Genomic DNA, 26805 nt, shown 5'->3' with positions numbered 1-26805 from the left:
ACCGGTAATATTACAACTTCTTTTTCTGGAAAATGGCCCGAATGAATTTACTGGTATTTTCAAAAAGGGCCTGTTTACACATACAGACAATTTTCCGGAAAGGTCTATATGTGTGAAAGGAGCTATAGAGACTGTCATAGAGACATCAGGGTTGATTTATATCAATCATAATGGGAAGAAGCTTTGATGTATCATCACTTAGCTGTCAATCATCCCCATAGCAAGAAAAAAGTTTAACCTGGCAAACATTTAAAAACTGCAATGGCTCGTTTGACTCATGCTAGCAAAATGGGACTTCTTATGTAGTTTGCATGGTAACTATGATTAGCCAAATGCTAATAACTATTAGCTACATGCTATTAATGATTATCTAAGTGCAATAACATATGCTAGGAAATGCTTACTAAGGATTTGATCAATCATGTACATGAGGGTTGCTATTTAGCAACCCAGTTTATGTTAGCAACTACTTAGCAACCATCTAGCACTGCCATAAACATTGTAGCAACTGCCTAGCAGCCACTTAGCAACTGTTGTGCTTCCTGCCAACTGCCATTTCCAGTCCTAGCACAGTCACGTTGGCGTTCTCAAGCCAATATCAAAGTCTGTCAGCGAATTTTAGGTTACACAATTGAAATATAAAACACGTCTCGTAAAACAGCTTATTGTTTGTGCAGTGATTGCATGGATTCCTACTGAAAAACTGGAAATTGTCAGCACAGTTTTGAAGAGCAATGGTAAATGCGAATTCACCTTTAGTGATAGTTTATAGGTCTTTTATATAACATTTTCAACTAAGTCTGCTGGCAATTCATAACTTTTTGAATTAGTGGCTTAATTTTATGATCTCATTTGTACATTTTAGTGTGAATAGCCAGCCTGATCTCACGAGAAAAAGTATTTTACGTTTTGTCAGTTTAGTGGCCAATTCGTACGAGTTCAGTCGTACGAAATTGTACGATTTTAAAAAGGAGGCGTGGCACCTAACCCCACCCCTAACCCAACCATCATTGGGGGATGTGCAAATCATACGAAAATGTACGAATTAGATCATACGAATTAGCCACTAAATCAAAAAGTTACGAATTGCCGTGAGATTGTGTTGTAATAGCTCATTCCGCAATGACAGTTGGGTTTAGGGGTAGTGCTTTTGCCTCCTTTTAAAATCAAATTAAATGCAATGAATTCGTATGAATTATTCATTGCTTCATTCATTTATTTTCCTTCGAATTAGTCCCTTATTCATCAGAGGTTGCCACAGCGGAACGAACCACCAATGCAACCCAGTACTGGGAAACAGCCATACACACTTATTCACAAACACTCATAGACTACAGCCAATTTAGTTTATTCAATTCAGCTATACCGCATGTCTTTGGACTGTGGGGGAAACCGGAGCACCTGGAGGAAACCCACTAGAGAACATGTAAACTCCACACAGAAATGCCAACTGACCCAGCCGGGACTCAAACTAGTGACCTTCTTGCTGTGAGGCGACAGTGATAACCACTCAGCCACTGTGTCAACCCATTTGAATTAGGCAGTTTGAATAGTTTCAAATAGTTATGTTTCCTGATTGGGCTGAATATTTTATATGATTTCAGCAGCTCTTTGTGAACAAAATATAATTTAAACAATGTTTATTTTGTCCTCTATTTACTTAAGTTTTATAAACAAAAACTGCTTAAACATACTTCAGAATATCTTTTGTAATAAGAGTAAGAATTGTCATGACTCGTCTTTAACTTTGCCCATAACTATAAGATCCCTATACAGAAACAACGTGGTCTCAAAAAAAAAAAAGCATCCTAAATTGTCAGTGTGTGTAAAACACGCTGAGAGGCGCGACTCTCTGCACCAGAGGAGATCACCACTAAATGCCTCCCTGCCAGTCAGGCTCATTTAATACTGCATGCACTGCTAAATACCTCCCCCCATCAGTCATTCTCAGTCCCACACGCGCACACACAGTGCCGTTTACAGGCTCTTCTAGGAGACAATACGTACAAGCTGAGGGAAAAATAGAGGAAGGGAGATAGAGGGAAATGGAAGAGAGAAAGAGCGTCTGAGAGGAAATACTATTATGTAAATGCGGCTGCGGGTTGGGGTGAAATTATTTTGGTGTCGCGCGATTAGGGGCCTCATCTGTTATTGATGTGCGCGGAGAGGAGAGCCATTACAGAGGGCCTGTGTCAAAAACGACCCCCGAGGAAACTGTGACCCCGGAGAGAGATCCATAGAACAACCAGTACAGTTAAAATGGGATTCCAGTAAGTTTCAGATACGCTCCGTGCTTGTTATTTAGTCAAAATCAATCAGAGTTATTTTTTTTAGGTTCCCTTTTTCTATTTTTCTTTCTTTTGCTTCTTTTCGTCTCAATTTATTTAACAAACCCCATTCCTTTACAGCCATTTTTCCATTCCAATTTCTCTCTCTTTCAGAGTCTGGCCTCTCTCCAATCTTTGCCCCAGCTGTGATGTGTGTATGTGTGTGTGAGGGCTGTGTCTATATGTGAAATGTGTGTGTGTGTGCATCATGGGCGCTGATGGCTTGCGTAGCTTCAGAATTGACAACATTTACAGGCTAAAATGAGAATCATCCATCTTCACTAGGCTGCTGTCAGAGGCAGGGCCAAACTTCATAATCCCCAATTACTAGCACTAACCTCCCCATCTACATACACACATGATGAGGAGGTGGGTGCGGGTAGCATAAATAGAGAGGAAATGCCTATTTTGGACTGAATGGCTGAAACACTGAGAAACAGACAGTGGGAAAGAGTCAGAGAGGGAGCGAGTGGACGGCGTGAGCTGTGATTGGGAAGGTCACAGTCTGATGCCCTCGCTGTGCTCATGAGCACTGAGGTGTTTAAGGGTCACTGGGAGACACACAGACACAAACAATCACCCTGCTTACCCTGTGTAATAGATAGGCATTTTAGCAGATTTGTGGTGTTTGGCTGGAAATCTAGTAAAGAATTATGGATTCAATAACAGATCTTTTGAGATTTTATAGAAAACCTCTTCTGCTGGTAATCTTGGGCTATAAGTAGTATCGAAAAAACAAATGTCCCTTTTTGTTACTGTACATATTTTAAAGTTTCAGGCCATTTTTGCAGTCAAATTGGCATATTTGGAAAGGACGTGACTCTTTAAAAAAAATAAGAATTGCACAAATGGTGTTGGTTTACTTGGTTAGATTTTTAAAATGTTTTTGAAAGTCTCATGCTAAGCATTTACGCAGCGGATGCCCTTCCAGCAACCCAACACTGGGAAACCCATACACTCTTGCATTCACATACACACACTACGGACAACTTAGCTTACCCAATTCAACCTATACCACATGTTTTTGGACTTGTGGGGGAAACCGGAGCACCTGGATGAAACCCACGCAAACACGGGGAGAACATGCAAACTCCATACAGAAATGCCAACTGACCCAGCCGGGGCTCAAACCAGCGACCTTCTTGCTGTGAGGCGATTGTGCTACCCACTGCACCACCATGCTGCCTGAAATAAATAAATAATAATATAAATAAATACATACATAAATAAATAAATAGCCTATGGTTTACTTGGTTACATTATTAAAATGTTTATGAAAGTCTCGTGCTTAGCAGGGCTGCATTTATTGGATCAAAACACAGTAAATACACAAATATTATTAAAAAGTCATTTTTTGTTACATATTTTAGAGATCCAGGCCATGTATTTGCAGTCACGTTTGCATATTTGGACATGATGTGCCCTATTTAAATAAATAAATAAATACATGGGTGAAGCAGTGGTGCAGTAGGTAGTGCTGTCGCCTCACAGCAAGAAGGTCGCTGGTTCAAGCCTTGACTGGGTCAGTTGGCGTTTCTGTGTGAAGTTTGCATGTTCTCCCTGCATTCGTGTGGGTTTCCTCCGGGTGCTCCGGTTTCCCCCACAGTCCAAAGACATGTGGTACAGGTGAATTGGGTAGGCTAAATTGTCTGTAGTGTATGAGTGTGAGTGAGTGTGTATGGATGTTTCCCAGAGATGGGTTGTGGCTGGAAGGGCATCTGTGTAAAACATGTGCTGGATAAGTTGGCGGTTCATTCCGCTGTGGCGACCCCAGATTAATAAAGGGACCAAGCTGAAAAGAAAATTAATAAATGAATGAATAGCCAATGCTTTACTTGCTTAGATTCTTAAAATGTTTTTGAAATCCCCATGCTTTGCAGGACATCTTTTATTAGATCAAAACACAATAAAAACCTATGAAATGTCATAAAAACTGATTTATTTTTAAAATATTTATATTTTAGAATCTTTAGAATCACTCCAGTCTTAGTCAGAAATCTTTCTATGCTGATTTTGACACTAGAAACATTATAACAGTTTAACTTTTTTTAACTTTCAGTTCATTACTGTCAATTGAATTCATCCTTGCTGAAAAAAAGTATTTTCTAGAGCTAAAATCATTTAAAATAAAATTTTTTTAAAAAACATTTTAAAAAGTGTGAAAATAAAATAAAAAATTCTAAAATAATATAAATAATAATTTTATATATATATATATATATATATATATATATATATATATATATATATATATATATATATATATATATATATATATATATATATATGACTATACATACTAGATGCTAGTTTACACAGCAATAGTAACATCATTTTCAAAAGCTTGCACTTTGAACCCCATTTTCTAAAGTTTGCTTTTTTCAGGCCACCAAAACACTGTTGTCATGTAAAGTAAGTAGTCAAATTGCATAAAAATATCCTGTCACAACATCCACTAAAATTAGCAGTTCACTAAAATTAGTATCACTACCATAAGAGTGCAAAATTACCCACAGCTTAGCATTTATTTACAGGAATTTTAACAGAGATAGAAATAGCTTGTAATCATGTAACTGTAGGTAACAGCAGGGGCAGGTGGACCATCAGGATTTTGTTGAGATTTAATTCACAACCTAATCAGGGTTATTAATAACCTTCTCCTGCACTAAAACAGAAGCGACATCCACTTCCCAAACTTGCCATCACATCACATTCACACCTGAGTGACAAACCCCATTACCGCCAATGGAGATGAATCACTGTGGGTGATCACTGGGGCAGAGATCATTGAAAGTAATTGGGGATGAAAGCACACAAGCGGGGGTCAGTCTGAGGTCGACCACATACATCACCTGGATCTATGCCACCGCCACTCATTAGTTTTGACTATGTACCTGTGTGCCATTGACAGAATTGGCTTATTGGTATGCCCCGCTCCCCTTAGTTACTGTTGCTAACTCAGATAAACGAATGAGGGTTTTCTAAATAACAGCTGTCTCATAAAATAAGACATTTTGAAGAATAGCACCCTTTGACTGCCACAGTAGGAAAAAATACTATGGAAGTTGATGGGTGCCAGCAAATTGCATTCTTCAAAATATCTTCTTCTGTTTTCAACATAAGAAAGAAACCTCAAAAAGGTTTAAAAGCACATGAGGGGGAATAAATAATAAGGGGATTGTAATTTTTGAGTGAAATATCTATTTAATTTAGCAGTGAGGGTTCACAAATCTTAGTGTAAGCAGGGGAAACCTCATGTTACAGTGGTCACGTTCACAGATAATCAACATTCAGAGTAATCCAATAATCAACACCCGAAGCGGAGGCTGTGTTACTACATAACGATTGCGATTTAATAATTGAGAGTAGAGTTAAAAGAATTGTTTCTTTGAGATGCCTCAGAACAAATATTTATATCCTTGTTGATCTTCTGGATGTTAAGGTAAGTCTTGTTTAAATTCCATTGCTCATCCTCTCAGGATACTGGGAAACTGTGTCAGAATCAGGCATATAGTTTTATCATTTTTGTAGCATAAACGCCATCAAACCAAAATCTAGCAGTGTTTGTCTATGGCACTGAAACCTAAAGGTATAGTGTTCTAGCACCGGTGAATCTAATACTCAACTGCCATTGGCTCATCAGTGTTCAAGTGGGAGGGGCTTACTGGTCAATTAGTAATACAGGCTCATTGGAATTATGCGTTTTGTGAAACCTCAAAACTTTCTTCCATATGGAGATGGACAACTAAGGAAAATTTATTTGATTAAGAATTTAAGACGTGCACTGCTACGTTTATTGTGGTATTTATTTTGTGTTATGCAATGAACTGCATGAAAATAATAATTTATTCTTTGATAATAGGTCGCTGTATAAAGGAACAAAAATGGTTGCCATCATACTGACCCATAGTGTTCATTTTACCTAGAAACTGCAGTCAAATGGGTGTTTTTTTCCAATGTGCTCAGTTGTCTCGGGAGCTCACTTGTTATGGTGTTGTACTCATGATGCAGAGCACTTAGGTTTAAGTGAAGTCAGACTAAAGAAATAAAAGAAACGTAAAATCAAGGTAAAACTATGTGGTCGCAGTACACTTTTCTCTTATGTTTGCTTGCAACACTATTGGTTGGGTTTAGAGAAGGCTTTTGGTTAGTGGTTCTATAGGTGATCTGTATTTCAAGCACTGTCTTCTCATGGATGTGTACAAGAACGTTTAATTGAAAAGCACCATATTTCAGATCCTAAAAAATGTAGACAGAGGCCTTTAGTGGATTTGTTATCTGAAACGTGCTACAAAACATTCCCAGAGCAAGGTATTTTATGGCCCAATCCCAATTCTACCCCTTAGCCCTTCCCCTTCCCCTTCCCTCTACCCCTTGTTTTGCTCATTCATGGTACAGTAGGGGTGTCCCTATTCTCTTTAGCTTGAAGGCTTAAGGCTAAAGGAAGGGCTAGATAACCCTTGAAACAGAGATTTTTCAGGACCACACTAAGCCAAGGGGTTAGAAAATTTCCCGGAATACACAATCTACAATGGCAGCATGGCTGCACACAAATTTTTTTGTCAGTATTTTTTGTCATTATTACGAATTTTTACGACAAACATCATCCTTCAAAAACAACGCTAAAATAAAAACCGCTAAATTTCGCTATGTATAATCTATAATAATAACTCCAAAATAGTAGTTTCACAACATACTTTCATAATGACACTCGAATACCCTGTCAGAAATTGTATCAACGCTTCGACCTACATCGTCTTCATTAGGTTAAACAAGACAATTGGAGAACTCAAGAAATAGGCTGTTTCTCAATATATGTTCTTCAGCCGTCTTGCGTCCTCGTGTTCTCGCATCATCAGCTGCCAAAGTTCAGTTCCAATACTCAAGACCGCAAGAACAGAGGATGCGTGAAACTTGATTTCGAGGACGCACCAATGCAGACTTGAGCACCGATCTCACTCTAGAAGTCCCAGAAGTCATTGTGACTGGAGGTGGGAAGTGCAGCATTTTATTTAGATTTATTATTAAAGTTCAGAGATATCACTTATTTATCTCAGAAGTTTCCCTAAATGAAACGGTGAAAGTAAACATTACCATGGACATCTTAATAAAGGAATAAACATATTAAGGGTGTTTGTTTTCTGAAATTCGTATTAAAATCTGTTTTATTTATATTGTGCAACGTATATTTCAGCCTGATCTCACAAGAAAACTTAAGTATTTTACGTTTTGTCAGTTTAGTGGCTAATTCATACGAATTCGTATGCGTTCAGTCGTACGAAATTGTACGATTTTAAAAAGGAGGCGTGGCACCTAACCCCACCCCTAAACCCAACCGTCATTGGGGGATTAGTAAATCGTACTAAATTGTACGAATTAGATCGTACGAATTCGTACGAATTAGCCACTAAATCAAAAAGTTACGAATTGCCGTGAGATTGTGTCGTATATTTATATTGTTTTTATGCATATATATATTTTGAAAAGGGGAAAAACAACAAATCGTTGTATGAATGTTCTCGCGCTCTCCCGAGTTCGTTCTTTCAAGGACAAGAAGACCGTTTCCACAAGAACACAAGTGCGTTCTCTTCGTTCTTAGAATTGAGAAACAGCCATAGTCTCTACACATCATACCTGCAAACAATAATCACACCAATCAACCAAGTGTGCTAATTTTCTTTTGACCTTTTGCCACTGTTTATTTTTGATCGAGCATCTGCCTTTGAGAATCCCAGATGTGCGCACATTTATGTTTTTTTGGTTGTTTAGATGAATACTGCCACGATGTAAATGGACAGTACAGTTATAAGCTTATTGCCACATTTTATCATTTTGATAACATGATATTGTTGCCTTCAGTGATTTCCTAAAAATAAATATAAAAAAATAACACAACTGGAATAGCTACAGCAGTCACCATTGTCAATCTCATATGAAGTAAGAAATTGCGAAATTATGACGTGTACAGGTGTGGTAGTGCTGTCCCATTTCTTAGGGGTAAAAATTGAAGCCCTTCCTCTTCACACTCTGTTTCAAGGGCCACGGGGAAGGGGCAGAAGTATAAAAAAGGATATAGCTGGGATTGGGCCTATGTTTTGCAAAAGAGAGAGAGCGGATAATACACAGAAAAAAGAATAGAAAGCACACAAGAAAACAGAACGATAGGAGTATACACACTTCTTTTCATGAAGTGGATTTTTCTTCCATTGTAGCCATCTAATATAATTTCTCTCCATAGACGTCTGATTATTCGGCTATGGCGTCTCTGGCTGGTGGATTGGAGGAGATGAAGAACAGCTTAGCCAATCAGACGGGGGCAGAGTTGGGATCCACAGTTGCAGGACCTCAGTCTTATCCACTCGTATCCGGTAAGAAAACTATCTATATGTTAAAAAAAAAGAGATAAAATAAAAGCAAACCCTGTGAGGGTTTCACTTCTGTTTTCTTCTCAGATGTTTGCTTATCAATGTGACTCATCTGAACTTCAACACTGATTATTGCTATTTGCTATTAATCATTAAATAATATTGTGCATACTATCACAGTAGTTGCAAAAGTTTACTTCTTAAACAATATTAACATATAGATTTAATCATTTGGTAAAAGCAACTTAAATAACACAGGGTTTCTGCAGGTTTCACCAAGTCACATTTAAGACTTTTTAGGACCTATTTAAGACCATTATGAATGAAATGTACAACTTATACAGAGCTAAACCATAAATTATTTAAATTACTTGAATAATACTTAAATAATGTGTCTAAACAAGAAAACTATACATACACTTTATTTCTTTTCCTTTTTTAAACATTTCTTTGACAAGCTTAAAAAACTATAAAAGACCACAGACCACAGTCTGTCCAGGTCAATGTCTTCACCAAATATGGTCTATAGATACATTGAGAACTTACAAATGTTGTTGTGAGGAACCATATTGTTAAATACAGTTGTAAATAGATTTTTGTTAAAAGTTTTTTGAGATGTATTGTTGGTGACTATACAGGTGTTGGCCTGATTAAATAGGTTTACATGGACATTGGAAATTTAAGACCCGTTTAAAATTATTTACGACCTAAAAGTCAATATTTCAGCGAATTTAAGACTTTTTAAGGCCTACAATTTTGTTATTGAAATTTAAGATATTTTAAGATTTTTTTAAGACCCAGCAGACACCCTGTAATAACAATACAAGTAATCAAAGCATCAAAATAACACAAATATTCACATAATATGATCATTTGTAATTAGTCCAATGCATTGTACACATCTGACATGCATTCATAGATATATTAGCTATACCATGTTTGTATAGTTTTAATTGCTACAATTTTATTTTAACTTAAGGTTTTAGTTTTAGTTTCAGTTAGCTATGGTACTATGTTTTGTGGTTGTGTTTAGTAAATAAAATGCTGCATTCTGAATGCAAGCAAAAATATATAAGGCTTATAGTAGTCAAAATATACTTTCTCCAAACTCATCAGATTAATTATTTAATTGGTTTTAACACTATCCAACAATGCGCCTAGATCAAATACACTTTTTTACATTTATTTTTTAAACATTTTTTAAAATTATATTAGGAATTGCACTCTATCAGATTATATATTGTGTTTAATAGCACTTTTTGTCATACATTTTTAACATTTTGGAATTGAATGTCTTGCTAAGGCAAATTTCATATTTAGCATTTAACACAATTAAAATTTGTGGAACATAGAACAGTCAAATATGTACTATGTGCTTCACAGTCTGCCGACATCTGATCTAAGATCTACAGGGTTTCTGATATTATAGCTGTGTTAAACATGAAGTAGAAGCACCTGATCGTGGATAAGCTGGCTGTGGGCAGCTCAGGGGTGATGAGAGTGTTATCAGACCTGTTAAACAGTGCTCAGTGATTCAGATTCCGACTCAATATCCTGAGGGACAGAGGGAGTGGATGGAGACCTGTAATTACTATATACACGTCTCCTCCTCTCCCTTACTCACTCGCTCCATTTGGGAGTAAGGGAGCGCTAATTAAGAGCTGCTTGGACAGGAGCCCCAACGAGGGAATCATGGAATTGGGATTTGTGCACCATCTGACAAGGTAGAGCGAAACTTGTACATCTAGACAATGTGTGTGTGTGTGTGTGTGTGTGTGTGTGTGTGTGTGTGTGTGTGTGTGTGTGTGTGTGTGTGTGTGCGTGCGTGCGTGCGTGCGTGTGTGTGTGTGTGTGTGTGTGTGGATGGAGAGTAAGCCAGAATGTATTAAAGCCAGCGCTCGTCTAATAATGGACCATAGGAAAAGACAGCAGATTTTTCCCTCATGTTTGCATAATGGCGCCCCCTATTGGTAAATTACAAATGAACATTTTGTAATTTGCCAAGACTATCATCTTGATCATGTTGTTACATGTTAACACTGTAAAAAAAAGCTAATTGTTACTATTTTGGTAGAGTAAAAATAACAAAGATGAACTTATACTCTTGTTTGGACTTTGTTAAGAGGATGTTATATTATGATAGCAAAATTATGCTTTAAAAACAATAAACTGGACCGGAGTTGACTGGAGTAATAAACACAAATTCCTTACCAATAATTTATTATTTTTAAAGCTGAAGTTATATTTTGGGCAACAAAAAATAGTCGACTGAAACTGGAACTTCAGGGTTAAGATTTTTTTTTCAGTTTTTGAAAAAGAGAATAGGATTGGAAATTGACAAAAGCCAGACTCAAACTTGCACTGACCACAAAACCACCACTGCACGTGTGTCAAAGCATGTGAACTACCCATCAGACCTCGTCTACAACACATATTCCAGATTTTTTTTCAATGATTTTTCAGGCAAGAAAATCTTTTCCTGTCTACCCTCTTTCAGTCTTCTCTCTTCTGACAACATCTCTCAGAGGACCAGGCCTTGTCTGTTCCTCTTCTGAAGAGTCCATTTCTGCTTCTGTCCCTCGCTGTTGCCCTGTCCACTGACCCAGAGTGGATTAGTATCCAGTCTTCACTAATGTCTTCCTGTCACCTAACATGGACAACGAGCAGAACAGAGAGAAAGAGAGTGAGACTGTAACTGTGTCAGGTCTGGACGTTTTCAATGGGATAGCCCGATCTCACGACTACTAACTGGGACTAAAAAGCGTGAGCATATTATTCCAATCTTCCTGTTTGTTTTAGAATGGCTTTTAGAATTTTAGGTATTAAGATTTTACATGGGTTGGTACCACCTCATTTGAGTGAGTTTTTACAATTTTACATGTTTTTGTGTCTGAAACTGCATAATTCAAAGTGGAAGTTTTTGAAAATGACGCTGTTGTGGTGTCTCAAAATTATTACATTTACAAAATATAATTTATAGTCGGCGCCAATAGCCTAGCGTCGACACATAGCACCAAGGTGCTCATGGCGACCCGAGTTCGATTCCCGGCTTGAGCTCCTTCGCCGATCCTTCCCCTATCTCTGCTCCCCACACTTTCCTGTCTGTAAAATCTCCACTGTCCTATCCCAATAATGGTGAAAACCCCCTAATAATAAATAAAAAAAATATATATATGTATAAATAATTTATACATCTATAACACAATTCACATTTACAAAATCCAATTCATAAAATTAAAACACGATTCATAAATACACAAATCCAATTCGTAAAATCAAAACACGATTCAAAAATACACAAATGTTATTGGTTAATTCAAAACAGAATTAAAAAAAAACGCAAAGCTAATTCATTTAGTGAAGGTTTTTATGATTTTTATGAATTGTGTTGTGAATTTACAAATTGGATTTTGTAAATGTGAATCGTGCTGTGCACATATGAATTTTACTTTGTTAATGTATTTTTGAGACTGATCTGGCTCCTTAGAAAACAATGACATCATGCATAACACGTGTTTAGGGAGGTGTAGATTAAAGGCTAATGCAAAAAAAAAAAAAATGGCAGAGTATGTGTTAGTGTTGTTGCTGCTTAGTGTTAACGCTTAATCAGCCAAGTGTGGATTTACTTCCCATCACAACCAATTCAGCAGAGATACAATGACACATCTTAAACACGACAAATTCTATACATACACCATGCCAAGCTGTCAACAGCAAATCGTGACTTCCCTAGAAGTACTGTTTACTAACAAGATGACGGTACCAATAGTGGCCTGGCACACTTAATAGAGTGTTTTGGTCATTTTCTTTGACATATAAACACAGGTCGCTTTGAAAACGTTGTGTAGACTTTTTAAAATGCAGGGGAATCATGTTTCTGTTTTTGACTACATTGTTGTTATGTAAGCCTAAGGTTTCAATACCAGTTCCTGATTCGGAATCGATGGGCTTAATTAAAAGATTCATGAATTGAAATACTTTTAATAAATTCTTTCTGTAGTAAATATACTTTAAAAAAATCTTTCATGGATGCCACAAACACAGCATGTCTAAAATGGACAGATTAATACATTTATGCTAATGTAAACTGTGAGCAACAGACTGTACTCTGAAATGACCAAACAATACTTGTTTAAAATGAGCTGAAACAAGGCAATTCTTGAGTTTTTTGGTGGACAACTTAGTTGTTTTAAGTTCAATCAGCTTACATTTGTAAAAACTAATTAGTTAACTTAGGTCCGTCATGTTGTCCTAACACAAACCAATTGTGTGGAACTCAGCATTTATTGCAGTGTACATACTTTGTAAAGAACCAATAGAGTTTTTGTGACAGCTGAAGACAGCATCCCATGCCACACTCAAGGTCATTGCATCAGTTCAGGATCAGTGTAATGCCCTGATTGCTGTGTCAGTATTAGCAGCAGTAATAAACATTGGAATAATTAAAGACTTCCATGCTTGGTGTGTTAAAATTAGACAATGTGAAAATATATATTTTATCCATAGTTCTGACACCCTGGCCCCCTATTAGTTTAGTTCTAAATACTTGGTAAATAACATTCAGGAATTTAAAAACAATTATGAATATTTAGTGAATCCAATCAAGCTGAGTGAATAGTTCAATGACTTAGTCACATAGACTGTTCATTTGTGTAATTTTCAGATTAATAATTTCTCTTGAACAAACTGATTGACTTCATAAAGTCACTTGCTGTAACTGACTGCCATAAGCAACTGCAAAAGCTGTTATAATTGAAACTCGCTTCTTCTCGTCTTAAAATAAAGAATTTTTATTGGTTAAAAATAGCTTTTTTATGCAAAGTCATTCATTCATTCATTTTATTTTCGGCTTAGTCCCTTTTAATAATCTGGGGTCTTCACAGTGGAATGAACCACCAACTTATCCAGCATATGTTTTACGCAGCAGATGCCCTTCCAGCTGCAACCACTCTCTGGAAAACATCCATACACACTCATTCACACTCATACACTACGGATAATTTAGCCTGCCCAATTCACATGTACCTCATGTCTTTGAACTGTGGGGAAAACCTGACAACCCGGAGGAAACCCACACGAACGCAGGGAGAACATGCAAACTCCGCACAGAAACGCCAACTGACCCAGCCGAGGCTTGAACTAGCGACTCTCTTGCTGTGAGGCGACAGCATGACTGCCATAAACAACCGAAAAAGTTGTTATAATCAAAACTCGTTTTTCACCTTAAAATAAAGAAATTATTTTTCGGTTTGATATTTAGTGGTTAAAAATAGTTTGTTTTTTTAATACCAAAGGTCGTAAAAATTCCTTGTCCACATTTTCTACCCTCTTCCCATTCTCCTAACACTTGTCTTCCTCCTTTGCTAAGTTATTCTCCACCGTTCCCTGCTTCCTCCTCCACCTTCTCTGGTCTTCTCTATCAGAGTCTTTCTAATCTCCGATAAAGTATTCAGTTTCCTCCTCTGAATCTGTTCTCACCTCCTCCCCCTCACAAGCCTGACGGAGGCTTAAACGCTGCCTGTGTTGAAGGGAATGGATGAACTGAGGGTGATGGTGTTTATTATGATGAATGGGCTGCAGTCTACAGATCAGCACCATGTGCAGACTGAGAGATGATTCACTCTGACAGCCATGTCATGTAGCCTAATACAGTTATACAGCCATACAACACACAGAGAGAGAATTAAGTGAGGGAGAATTAAATTTAGAAAGTGTCCAGCGATTGTTGTGAAACGTACAAGTTAAATCCCTCATTAATATTTTTGTTAATCCATCCTTGTTTGTTTTTATTGAACTAATCAAGAGTTGCTATTGAGCACACAAAAGATTCATCAACATACTTGTATTCTGTTGCTAACAAAGTGAAGATGTATTGTTCTTTTCTTTTTTCTTTTTTTTAAGAACAGAATTTCTTTATTTAATCTTTGCAATAAGACTAGTTGCACATTAAGAATATTCATTTACCCTCTGGTTCAACACATTTTTTAAATAAATGTTAGGTTTTCATTTAGTTTTTCATCACTAACGTTTGATTTTCTGATATATTGCACACTCTAATTTCACTCTTAGTTAATGTAGCAAAGATTTGGCTTCAAACCTATTTGAAAAGATTGCATCAAGCTAAGAGAAACTCTTATTCAGTTAAAGTTTGCATATGTATTTTCTTGCATCCTGAATTAATGAGCATCAATGGTATAATCCATTTCAAGTGCGACCAAAATTACTTATTAAAAGTTGTCAGCGCAACAGTACAGATAAATAGTTACAGGTAAAGCTACATATTGCAAAACAGACTATATGTTATTTATTTATTGTTTGCTATAAAAGATGCCAAGCTCATAGAGATGCTAAATGCTAAAGCAAACAGGGTTGCATTTAAGGGATAATGCACATCCAGCTAGTTTTATCCCAGGATAATTCCTGACAGGCTTATCAGCAGCCCAAAAAAAGTTCTTAGATGAGGACGGTGGTCGAGAGAGGTTAACGCACTGAAATTTAAGAAAACAAGTGCAATTACAAAAAACACCAGCAAATTAAGAATGATCTTCATCAGTGTGATTGCAAATTCTCACAACACAAACAACTTAAGAAACGCGCTGCACTCTGTCACAATGCAAAAAACTAAAGAACCGTGCTGCAATTTGTCACAACACAAACTGAAGAACTGCGCTGCATTTATTAAAAACACTGCATACTATTAAAACAACGCATTTAATCATCATAGGCTAATAAAAGACAACGGAATCGTGTAATCAGGATATTAAATAAACTAAAAACCTCACCTTTCAAAGACCACCAACAACTTCACTGAACAACAGTCATGGCATAATAATACATCCATATCTCAGGTCCGTCATTTTTTTGGGTCTCCTTGAAACATTTGCGTTGTGTTACGTGGATATTTGCAAGTGTTGTGACAAATTGCAGCACGGTTCTTTAGTTGTTTGTGTTGTGAGAATTTGCAACACTTGTGCTGTCAAACTGATGAAGATCATGTCTTAATTTGCTGGTGTTTTCGTATTTGCGTGTGTTCTCGTAAATTGCAGAGCGTTAAGCTTTCTCAGCCACCGTAGAGTGAATATATTCACTATTGGTCAAGATTATTCTTGGCACCTGGATGAATCTGTTTTAATAAATTATTAGGTTGTTATCTGAGAATAACATACCTTTGCAATGTTGTGATTGACCAATCAGAATCAAGTATTTCAGAGTTGTGTAATATTGCAGTCAAATAAATATCAAAGTTTTATATTTAACCTTTATGTCTTTTCAGAGATTTGTTCTGTGTTCAGCGGATAAAAACACAGACAACTCTTAAAAACAGATTAAGAATTTATTTTTTAAATGTAGCCTAACCTGTAACTGTAATTTGTTATTAACATACTTTTAGCTGAATCTCATGTGACCACTAATAATACAGTAAGATTCTGTGTTACATCAAAAAGAAGCTGATATTTTGTGCCTGTTTGAACACATCTGACCACATGAGCATAAATCTACACTAAAAGCAATCCAATACCTGAGAAAGTAGTCAAAAGTGTCATCCACTTGTGATCGAATTAAAGAAAACACATAAACACGTCTTAAATACCAGATATATTGAATCATCAGTTTCCCAGAACTGATTTTCCTTTTTTTCTCAGATTGTGGTCTGGTGAATGAAGCCAGAACAAGACAGGGAAAATGTATGCTCTACACCAACACTAGAAATAACCAGATTCTGTCACACATCAGGGTGTAATTATACCAGAGGCCCTGTTACTGCGACAAAGGCAGATTTGTTATGACATAAAGCAAGATGGCTGTATTATTAACAACATGACTTCTGCAGTCTACCAAGCTCATAAGAAGACACTTATTTAGTTAATAAGCTTGTTAGTTGCACTGTCATTCCAGAAATGCTCGACTGTGTCCTAACTGACAATATTTTCAGAATCAGAACGGCAATAATCAAACACTTTCATCTGTTAAGACTGACTTTCATTGTTTTTCAATGTATTAATATTTATTTATGTAAATGTATTTAAAATGTTGAGATCGTAGAAGATACAAAATTGAATGAGGCTTTAAAATATTTATATATATATACAGTGCTCAGCATATATAAGTACACCCCTCACAAATCTTCTTTTAAATTAATATTTTAATAGGAAGCTATACAATTTTATATTTGTGCATATACATTAAATTAGTCAGTACTGAAGCCAAATCTGGAGCTTATCTAACAAAATAACTTACGATAGCGGTCCAAAAACTAGTACACCCAAATTTATCTGTTATAGAAAAATATTAAAAACAAATTTAAAAAAGAGGAAAAATCAAGAAAAACAAAAAAAAAAAAATTTGAAAAAAGTTATTTGAAATTTTGTAGGTTGTAATTTTTCTTGCAATATTTTGCTTGAATTTAATTTTACTATCTGTCAATTTCTAAAGATGTTTGGTGACTAAAATAGTATTTCAATAAATTTATCAGTTTAATGAATCTGTTTTGTTTAAATACACCAAAATACATTGCTTATATTCACTGAGAAATGGAAAAAAATATTCATTTTCAAAATGGGGTGAGCATAACTTAATTATGCTGAGCACTGTAGATATATTGGCTAGATTAGTCCAGTAAACATAAGCCATTCCTTATTTTGGCATTTTAATTATTTGATTTAAATTTAGATTTTTTTTCCACTTAACAAAATGTCTTCTTGCCTACTGTAAGTCCATAAAAGAATATTAATTCAACATTTATATTATTATTTGCCATTACAGTATGTCACTTGTTACAATTTGAGCAATAATCCAAATGCAAAAACTGTGTGTACACTGCAAAAAAAGCTTTTTTACTTAGATTTTTTTGTTTTGTTTCTAGTCCAAATATCTAAAAATTCTCAAATCGAGAAGCATTTTCTAGACAAGCAAAACATATAGTCTCGTTTTAAGAAATAATATGCCAAAATTAGGTAAGTTTTTTTTAAAAACAAGCTAAATAATCTGCCAATGGGGTAAGCAAAATAATATTATGCCAGAAGGAAAACAAGATTATTTTGCTTACCCCATTGGCTGATTATTTAGCTTGTTTTAAGGAAAAACTCACTTAATTTTGACATATTATTTCTTAAAACAAGAATCTTTTTACTTGTCTAGAAAATGCTTCTTCAATTAAGAATTTTTAGACATTTGGACTAGAAACAAGACAAAAACTTTAAGTCAGAAAAGCATGTTTTGTAGTGTCTAAATTTGGTGTAGTTTGGGACATCATGAAATCAAGCACTATTGTTTATGAATCGGTTTATGTCCATTTAAAAAAAAAGAAGCTTGACTTCAAGTTATGAACCGAGATCATAAACGTCTATTGATAGTATTCTCGATTGAAGAGGCAAACAGTATTCCCTCACAACTAACAAGCGGATAAAAAAGGTTAAAGCCAAGTTTACTGAACAATTATAGATGAAATTGCTGCATTGTGAAGATCAGAGTCACTGAAAAGTCAGATCAATAAACCCTTCCCAATGGAGTTGATGCTAATCATGCAAGCAATGCTCTTTTATTTTGACAGGTCGTGACCTGGCCAGCACCACGCTCCCAGGATACCCTCCTCATGTACCTCCGACGGGACAGGGCAGTTACTCCACACCCTCCCTCACTGGGATGGTACCTGGTGAGTCTCATACTGAACACACAACCTCATTTTACCAAGTGCAACATCCTGGATATCCCTAAAATTTAAAAGAATAATCAGATTTGAAGGATACGTTTAGGTAATTTCAAGTGTACAATCTGAGTTTGATGCTTCTACATCGTTGGTATTCACATATTATTTCCCTCTGATTTAAGGAATAATTTATGGGCTGAGTTAGGTTTAGGGGTACACTGTAAAAATATACTTTAAATTTAACTGTAGTTATTTATTTACAGCGCACAACCAAATTTGCTTTTAAGTTACTATAAATTTTAGTATAGAGATGTTGTCTGGGGGGCAGCATTTTGGCTCAGTGGGTAGCACTGTTGCCTCACAGCAAGAAGCTTGCTAGTTCGAGTCCCGGCTAGGCCAGTTAGCGTGTCTGTTTGGAGTTGACATGGCTCCCCCGTGCTTGTGTGGGTTTTCTCCAGGTACTCCGGTTTCCCCCATAGTCCAGAGACATGCAATAAAAGTGAATTGGATGAACTTAATAGGTTGTTTTCAATCACGTGGTTCTGCGCAAAAATCAGATGGAGAAAAAATGAATGGGAGACAGTGGAAAGTCTGCATTTTTGTGATTTATATCATATATCAAAGGAGATATAAATAGAAAATAACCACATATGCTAGGCATGAACCTTATATCATGAAGAGGGCCGAGTTTACCACTACAGTTTGCCAACCTTTTTTTTTTTTGCCTGAGACCCCCTTTTCCCCTGGTAAATATTGTAAGGCCCCCCTCCACATTTAATGATATTATCGCTCATATAAGTTTGCAGTAGGTATGACAAAAAAGGTTGTTTTTAAACAAACGGTATGCTTATTACTATATCTAGATATGTTTCTGCACAAATAATAGCCTAATGTAAAATATAAAAGCAAAGCACCAGTAGGCCATTTTGTATTAGGTACACCTTGGGGTATTGGGGATGAGTCGTCTGCAAATGTCTTATTAATTTGGACGACCTCATGCATTCGTTAGCAAGAACTTTGGCGCAGATAATGCACTGTGGCTGGGTCTCTTTGAGAAAATGGAATAAAACCATAGTTCAGATAACTATATTGGTATTTTCCAGCCTGATCTCACGAGAAAACTTAAGTATTTTACGTTTTGCCAGTTTAGTGGCTAATTCGTACGAATTCGTACGAGTTCAGTCATACGAAATAGTAAGATTTTAAAAAGGAGGCGTGGCACCTAACCCCGCCCCTGAACCCAGCCGTCATTGGGGGATGAGCAAATCGTACTAAATTGTACGAATTAGATCATACAAATTCGTACGAATTAGCCACTAAATCAAAAAGTTACGAATTGCCGTGAGATTGTGTTGTATTTTCTGCATTTCATGTTTCCAGTATTGTTAGTGCTGTGACGAGAAATGTTTGGAGCTTCCTCACCTGGGTCCAGTATGCTTGGGTCACTAGTATTAGCTGCTGAAGGCGAATCAGTGAGACTCTTTTTTTTGTGAAGGACGAATTACAAATTTGTCCATTTTTTTAGTAAGCCGGGGATAAAATGAACTAAGGCAACATGATTGTTCTTCTTATTGTCCACTGCTAAAAAATGTTTGATGATGAGCTCGCTGAGGCCCCTTATGGGCCGGGACCCCCCTGTTGGGAACCACTGTTCTACTGAACTCAAATATATTTGCCTGTCATCGAGGCATACTGTATAATTATATATAATTATATATACACATACTGTATAATTATGTTACATAAAAAATACTATAATGTTTGAATCAGAATCAGAATCAGAAAGAGCTTTATTGCCAGGTATGTTCACACATACTAGGAATTTGTTTTCGTGACAGAGCTTCTACAGTGCAACAGCATTACAGAGACAGGACAAAAAACAGATAATAAATATATAAAAAAAAAAATAGAAGTAGTGAGTGCAAATATACAGATTGACAAGTGTATGTACATGTTTATTACTATATACAACATTATATGTGCAGCTGTTATGTGCAAATTGGCATGTAAAGTGTGTTGTTAAGTGTATATGTGTATAAAAGTGTATAGCAAGTAGTGATGTTGGTTCCACAATTATTGTCATCAAGTGTTCATGAGATGGATTGCCTGAGGGAAGAAACTGTTTCTGTGTCGGGCTGTTCTGGTGCGCAGTGCTCTGTAGCGTCGACCAGAAGGTAAAAGTTCAAAGAGGCAGTGTGCTGGGTGTGAGGGGTCCAGAGTGATTTTGGCAGCCCTTCTGCTCGCTCTGGATAAGTACAGTTCTTGGGGAGTAGGAAAGGTTGTACCAGTGATTCGCTCAGCAGTCCGAACTATTCGACGTAGTCTTTGGAGATCGTATTTAGTAGCTGAGCTAAACCAGACAGTTATTGATGTGCAGATGACTGATTCAATGATGGAGGTGTAGAACTGTTTCAGCAGCTCCTTTGGGAGGTTAAACTTCCTCAGCTGAAAGTTTAACCTCCCAAAGGAGCTGCTGAAACAGTTCTACACCTCCATCATTGTTTGGAAGCATACTATAGATAATTACTTGCATTAAACCGTCGTAGTAATTATATTACTGCTGTGGTATGACACAACTGTAGTAATAAAGAGAATGATTCAATAGGCTTCAGTTTTTTTATGCTATAATCATAAATAGTAATAATCTATTATCATAATAGTATTATCATAATAGTATTTATTACAGTTTTTCAGCCAGTTTCTTGAACTTTCTCCCCTTTGTGAGCTAAAACTTTTGGAAGTCTATAAAAGCTGGTTGGCATTAATTATTTTGGCCGATTTAAGCAATTATAAACAACATAAAACAGAAACATTTTGATGTTCTGGTAGCGATTCCTATGTAGAAGAACCACTTTCTGCCCTTCATCTGAATTTGGCGCATAATGACGTAATTTGAAAACAACCTATTGGCTGTAGTGTATGTGTATGTGTGAATGAGTGTGTATGGATGTTTCCCAGTACAGGATTGCGGTTGGAAGGGCATCCGCTGCGTAAAACATATGCTGTAATAGTTGACGGTTCATTCCGCTGTGGCGACCCTTGATCATTAGGGATTAGGCTGAAAGAAAATGAATGAATGAATGAATGAATGATGATGTCTGGATTAACATTTTTGACAGAAATATGTTGTCCTGAAACATGTCATAAAGTAAAATCAGTTCCCAATCACATACACATGCTAAATCAAATGTAGAAGTCTACACACACTTCTCATATACTCATGTACAACAGTTTAAAATAATGAATTTTTAAACAAATAACATTTGCCATTTTTTTCAAAACATTCTTCAAAATATCTTCTTTTGTGTTCAAAAGAAACTCAAACTAATTTGAAAGCACTTGAGGCTGATTAAATTGGCATGTTTTGGTGAAGTTTTTTCATGTTTTTGTTTTCTGGCACATTGCTAAAGAAGGTAGCGCTGATGAAAATAACAGACAGGCTAATTTCCGCACATGTGCCACCCTCACTCTTTCGTCTGCAGTCCCTCTCCCTGCACCCCGTTTTCACCTCTGCTTTATTTGGCTTGAGGTCCCAGTGGGAGGGGGTCTTGTCTTTGCCACTTCCTGTCTCCCCCCATCTGCCAGGCTGACAGGCGTCCCGGGGGGGCAGAGGGATGGAGAGGGGGCTGTTGGGCGGTTGGCAGAGTGTGTTTGGCGGGTGGCGACTGGCTTTGAGTCTTCGGCTGGACTATTAGACCCCAGTCACACAGCTGTCCCTTCTCAACATCAGTAATTTGTTTTTAATGAGAATCATCACTGACCCTTGACTAATTCATTCATTCTCCTGCAGACTCCCTCGGCCTCCTTTCTTTTAGGTTTTTTTTTTGTAATCCACAGGCCACTTTAGAATCACAGAAATACACTTGGATATTCATATTCACAAACACAAAAAGCATGGAAATGACTCAGAATGGTGTTTAAATAGATGCATATTTATGTACTGCTAAGTTGAGTCTTTTTTTATCTGAACAGGCATGATTTGAAATAAGTAAAAAAAGTCATGGATTTGTTATTAAAATAAGCTTCATTTAGTAACCAAGTTGTTTTGAATGGTTAGGGTTACTGTTCTTTCATTCTGGCATTGGTCAATGAGCAAATTAAAACAAAAGTGTGCGCACAACTGAGATTCTGGAATCAATAGTCAATGAACCATTTATTATTTAAGATTTTTTGAATAATTTTTTTTAGGTTGATGTTATATATAATTTAGAGTTATTGCAGAATAGTAGTGCAGATTTTTATTTTAATTAAGAGACTTGTGTTTACTTATTAATTTAAAAAGTAAATATTTAAATGGATTTAAGCAAAATAATTACTAAATAAAACAACTAAATGAAACAACTAAATAAAAAAAATGTAAAATTGAATTTTAAATGATTTAATTTGTTTAAAATTGTTTTCTAAAACTTTTAAAAATCTGTTTTAACAATTTTAAATGAATGTTTGTAAAGAATCAGGGTATCTTATGTCCATTCCGTATTTGTTTTCAAACAAAAATGTTTCGTTATTTTAATTTAGGGTAGGAAAACGGATAAACAACTTTAAAATTCATTATACACATGTAGGTGCTGCTGAAACGCCCATTTTCCTCTGATTGGTCAACCAAATCTAAACTCGTGACGTTGTCCTCAAAATAAGAGCCCTCTGCGGACCATACCCTGGCTTTTAATTATTATTATTTAATTTTATACCTAAACTTAGTTTAAAAATACTGTCATTTGCTCAGTTATCAGGCTAACATTCATTGTGTCTTTGACCCACGCACCGTAAAGCTCTTTTTAAAGGTGCCTTTATTTAGCCTGTATCCTATATAATAGTTTAGATTTGTTTTACAGATAATGTTCCATTACTTTAAATGCATTTTTAAAATATTTATAGTTGATATAAAATATAAAAATATTATAGTTATTGCACATTCGTCTTCTTCTTCAGTAGTTGCGTAAATGATGTATTTTATAAACTGATTTTATAATTATAACGACTAAGCTATTAACTGTAATTCTCCGAATGGTAAAGGCTTGATTAAAGTCCTATCATTTTAAAGGTTTTGTACAGTTTAAGCAGAATTAGGTTAAAGAGAACTTAATTCGGCATAGTGCAGTGATTTCTGTGCACATCACGCCCTTTACCGACCACTGACTGCACTTCCTTTTTTTATTATTTCATGCAATAGTAAATGCATAAAATAAAATGCAAACAGTTGGCAGCAACGAATAGTACCCTATTATGCAATATTTATATGTGCTGTATGGAACTGGGCCCTCTGTAGCACTTTAACATAATTTTCTCACAAAGTTTATCAGTGCAACGCACAGACAGCCAGCTCATCTGTTAGTTTGAAGTACAAGACATTATTTATTATCAACTAGAAGTATGTTTAATTAGTTTCTTTGAAAATGTGTTCATTAATCCAGCATTTTAGAATGTCTCAAGTCTTGTTGTGTGAGAAAACGCATGAGAAATAGGCATTGTGGCTGACCGTATTGTATAGGCTTATTGCCTTGAACTTCTTCTAGTTTGGCTCTTAAATGAGTTGGCTACCTGGAGAGGTTGCTCATGCACAGCAACATATATATATATATATATATATATATATATATATATATATATATATATATATATATATATATAAATAAACATTCTTTAATTTGTTTTTTCGATCCCAGAGACCAGATTGTCAAAAATCTCACGTTTTACTATCCTTATGTGGATATTTGGTCCCCACAATGTACACACAAACACACTGGGCTTTCATGTTTTTATGGGTACATTTTATAGAATATTTGTCTATGGTAGTTACAACCCTGCATTGAGAATATTATTTCGGAAATCAATTCAATAGGTTTCTAAGTAGGGAATAGGTTCCAAACTATATATAAATAAAATATCAATTTACAGATCACAAAGATTCAAAATGATTTGAGAGTTTAGATGCAAAAGATGCAAAATCATAATCAATAACTGTTACAGAGGCACAAGATGGCATCTGTTTTGGCCACAAGAAACCAATGGATGGCACAACATGATTCTCAATACACAAAACAAGTACAATATGATATACAGATTCACAAATTAGTTATCGTGATTATTCAATTTTAAGACAGAAATAAGTCATAAGTGTCTTTTTTTTTAAATGTCAAATAAAGATGAATAATATGTTTCTATTGATGTATACCATGACTATATTTAGCTGAGATACAGTGCATCTGGAAAGCATTCATAGCGTTTTAAAGTTTTTTTAATTTTAATATTTGCAAGTATTTTTAATAAATTTGCAACCATTTCAAAAAATCTTTTTTCGCATTGTCATTATGAGCTATTATGTGTAGAATTTTGAGGAAATAAATGAATTGAATCCATTTTGGAATAAGGCTGTAACATAAAAAAATGTGGAAAAAGTGAAGTGCTATGAATACTTTCCAGACGCACTGTTTAACTATTTGAAAATCTAAATACTGAGGAAATCGCCTTTAAAGTTATCTATATGAAGTGCAACAATTTTACATATTGCCAGAAAAGTGGCTAATTCATACAAATTCACCCAAATTAGTTCTCAACCGTAACTGCGGGATGAGCAGATTAAATTGCAAAATTTCATACAAATTAGTCACCAAATCGTCACAAGATTACGTTGGGAACAAGTATGTGCTACAATATCAAGTCCAAGAGAACACAGATGTATAGTGGAACCTCTGCTACAGGGCAACAAGACAAATAAAGTGGTATAAAAAACAACAAGAGCTCAGGGATGAAGGACTGCTCACCAACCCTTGTTTCAACTCCCTGAACGCAGCAAACAAACCCAAGCCCAAACAACAACAACAACAACAACAACATGTCTCTTGTCGTGTCTCGAGTCTGTCACACGGGCGTCTCTGTCGGGTGTCTCTGTGACTCGGAAGGTCTTGTCGGGTCCCTTCTCTTCAGAGCAAGATCCGTAACCTTGTCTCGTATATCCCTGCGACTGAATCCCCCATGTTTCCCCCACTTCTGACAAGCATTTATGACCTTGCAACCCATCTCCCTCACTGGGGAGACCCTCTTTTCTTCCCTGTCCATAAGTCATTCCCCTCGTTTTCTCCAGCCTCTTCCCTAAACAACCTGACACTCGCGCTGTAGGAGGAGAGAGGTAATCACACCAACCGTCCCATCTAAGAGCTTGCTGAAGGTTAAGGGTACAGATGTGGACTTTAGATGATCTCATTTCATTTACCACGTTGCGTGTTCATGTTGTCTCTGTTTGATCATTTACTGTATATGTGACCCTGGTGAAAATACAAGTGAAAATGACAGATTTTTTTATGCCAAAAACATTAGAATATTAAGAAGAGATCATGCTAATAGATATTTTGTAAATTTCCTATTGTATTGATATCAAATCTCATTTTTGATTAGTAGTGTGCATTGCAAAAACTTAATTTGGACAACTCTAAAGGCAACTTTTTAAGCCTCAGATTCCAGATATTCAAGTAATTGTATCGCAGCCACATATTGTCATCTCCTAAAAAAACATATATCAATGGAAAGTTTATGCATTCATCATGTGATGTATACATTTCAATAAAAAAAAGTAGGGGCATCACGGTGGCGCAGTGGGTAGCACAACTGCCTCACAGCAAGAAGGTTGCTGGTTCGAGCCTTGAATTTCTGTGTGGAGTTTGCATGTTCCTTCCCGTGTTCGGGTTTCCTCCAGATGCTCTGGTTTCTCCCACAAGTCCAAAGACATGTGGTTTAGGTGAATTGGGTAAGCTAAATTGTCCGTAGTGTATCCGTGTGAATAAGTGTGCATGGATGATTCCCAGTAATGGGTTGCAGCAGGAAGGGCATCCGCTGCATAAAAAAATGCTGTACAAATTGGCGGTTTATTCCACTGTGGTGATGAATAAAGGCACCAAGCCGAAAAGAAAATGAATGAATGAATAAAAAAGTACACTTATGTTGGTGCAATAGCCCAGTGTTGGTGAAATTGCGACTTGTGAACCTTTCTTGATCTCCTGCTTCACTTCCTGTCAACCTACTGTCCGGTTAAATAAAGGCAAAAATGGCAAAAAAAAAAAAATAAATAAAAATTATAATAAAAAAAGTAAACCTATTGTCCATCAATCAAATTTAATAAGAAAAATACTTAAAACTTTATTTATTTGTGTGTAAATATATATTTATTTATATATATAAATATAAATATATACTATTTTTTGTATTGTAGTATGAAGTACAAAGTAATTTTCTGTGGAATTAATGCAAAACATACAAAAATGCTGAGAAGTGCAATATTTTAAAAAGTTGTAATGTAAATGGACCTCAAAAAAGCATTAAATTACAACGACCACAATATTAGATTGGAGTCTTTGCATTTTTTGTCTTCAGTTTTTTAAGCCTTTAAAAAAAATCTGATCCACGATCTTATTTTTAGTTTAATATGTTTTCTGTTATTTTACAATGTCACATAGAGTCACGTGATCATTTA

General features: G+C 35.9%; 1 protein-coding gene across 1 annotated transcript in view; it reads left to right on the top strand.

Annotated features, from left to right (window-relative positions):
* Nucleotides 1–26805, top strand: part of pax5 (paired box 5) — an 85794-nt gene that overhangs the window by 49269 nt on the left and 9720 nt on the right. Inside the window, exons 7-8 of the mRNA XM_056481414.1 lie at nt 8566–8695; nt 18243–18344. Coding sequence (XP_056337389.1) covers nt 8566–8695; nt 18243–18344 — 232 coding nt within the window. The remainder of the gene's footprint in view (nt 1–8565; nt 8696–18242; nt 18345–26805) is intronic.

The sequence above is a fragment of the Danio aesculapii genome, chromosome 1, assembly GCF_903798145.1.
Source record: "Danio aesculapii chromosome 1, fDanAes4.1, whole genome shotgun sequence".
NCBI lineage: Eukaryota > Metazoa > Chordata > Actinopteri > Cypriniformes > Danionidae > Danio > Danio aesculapii.
The sequence above is the reverse complement of the archived record's forward strand: the minus strand, read 5'-3'. Positions and strand labels throughout refer to the sequence as shown.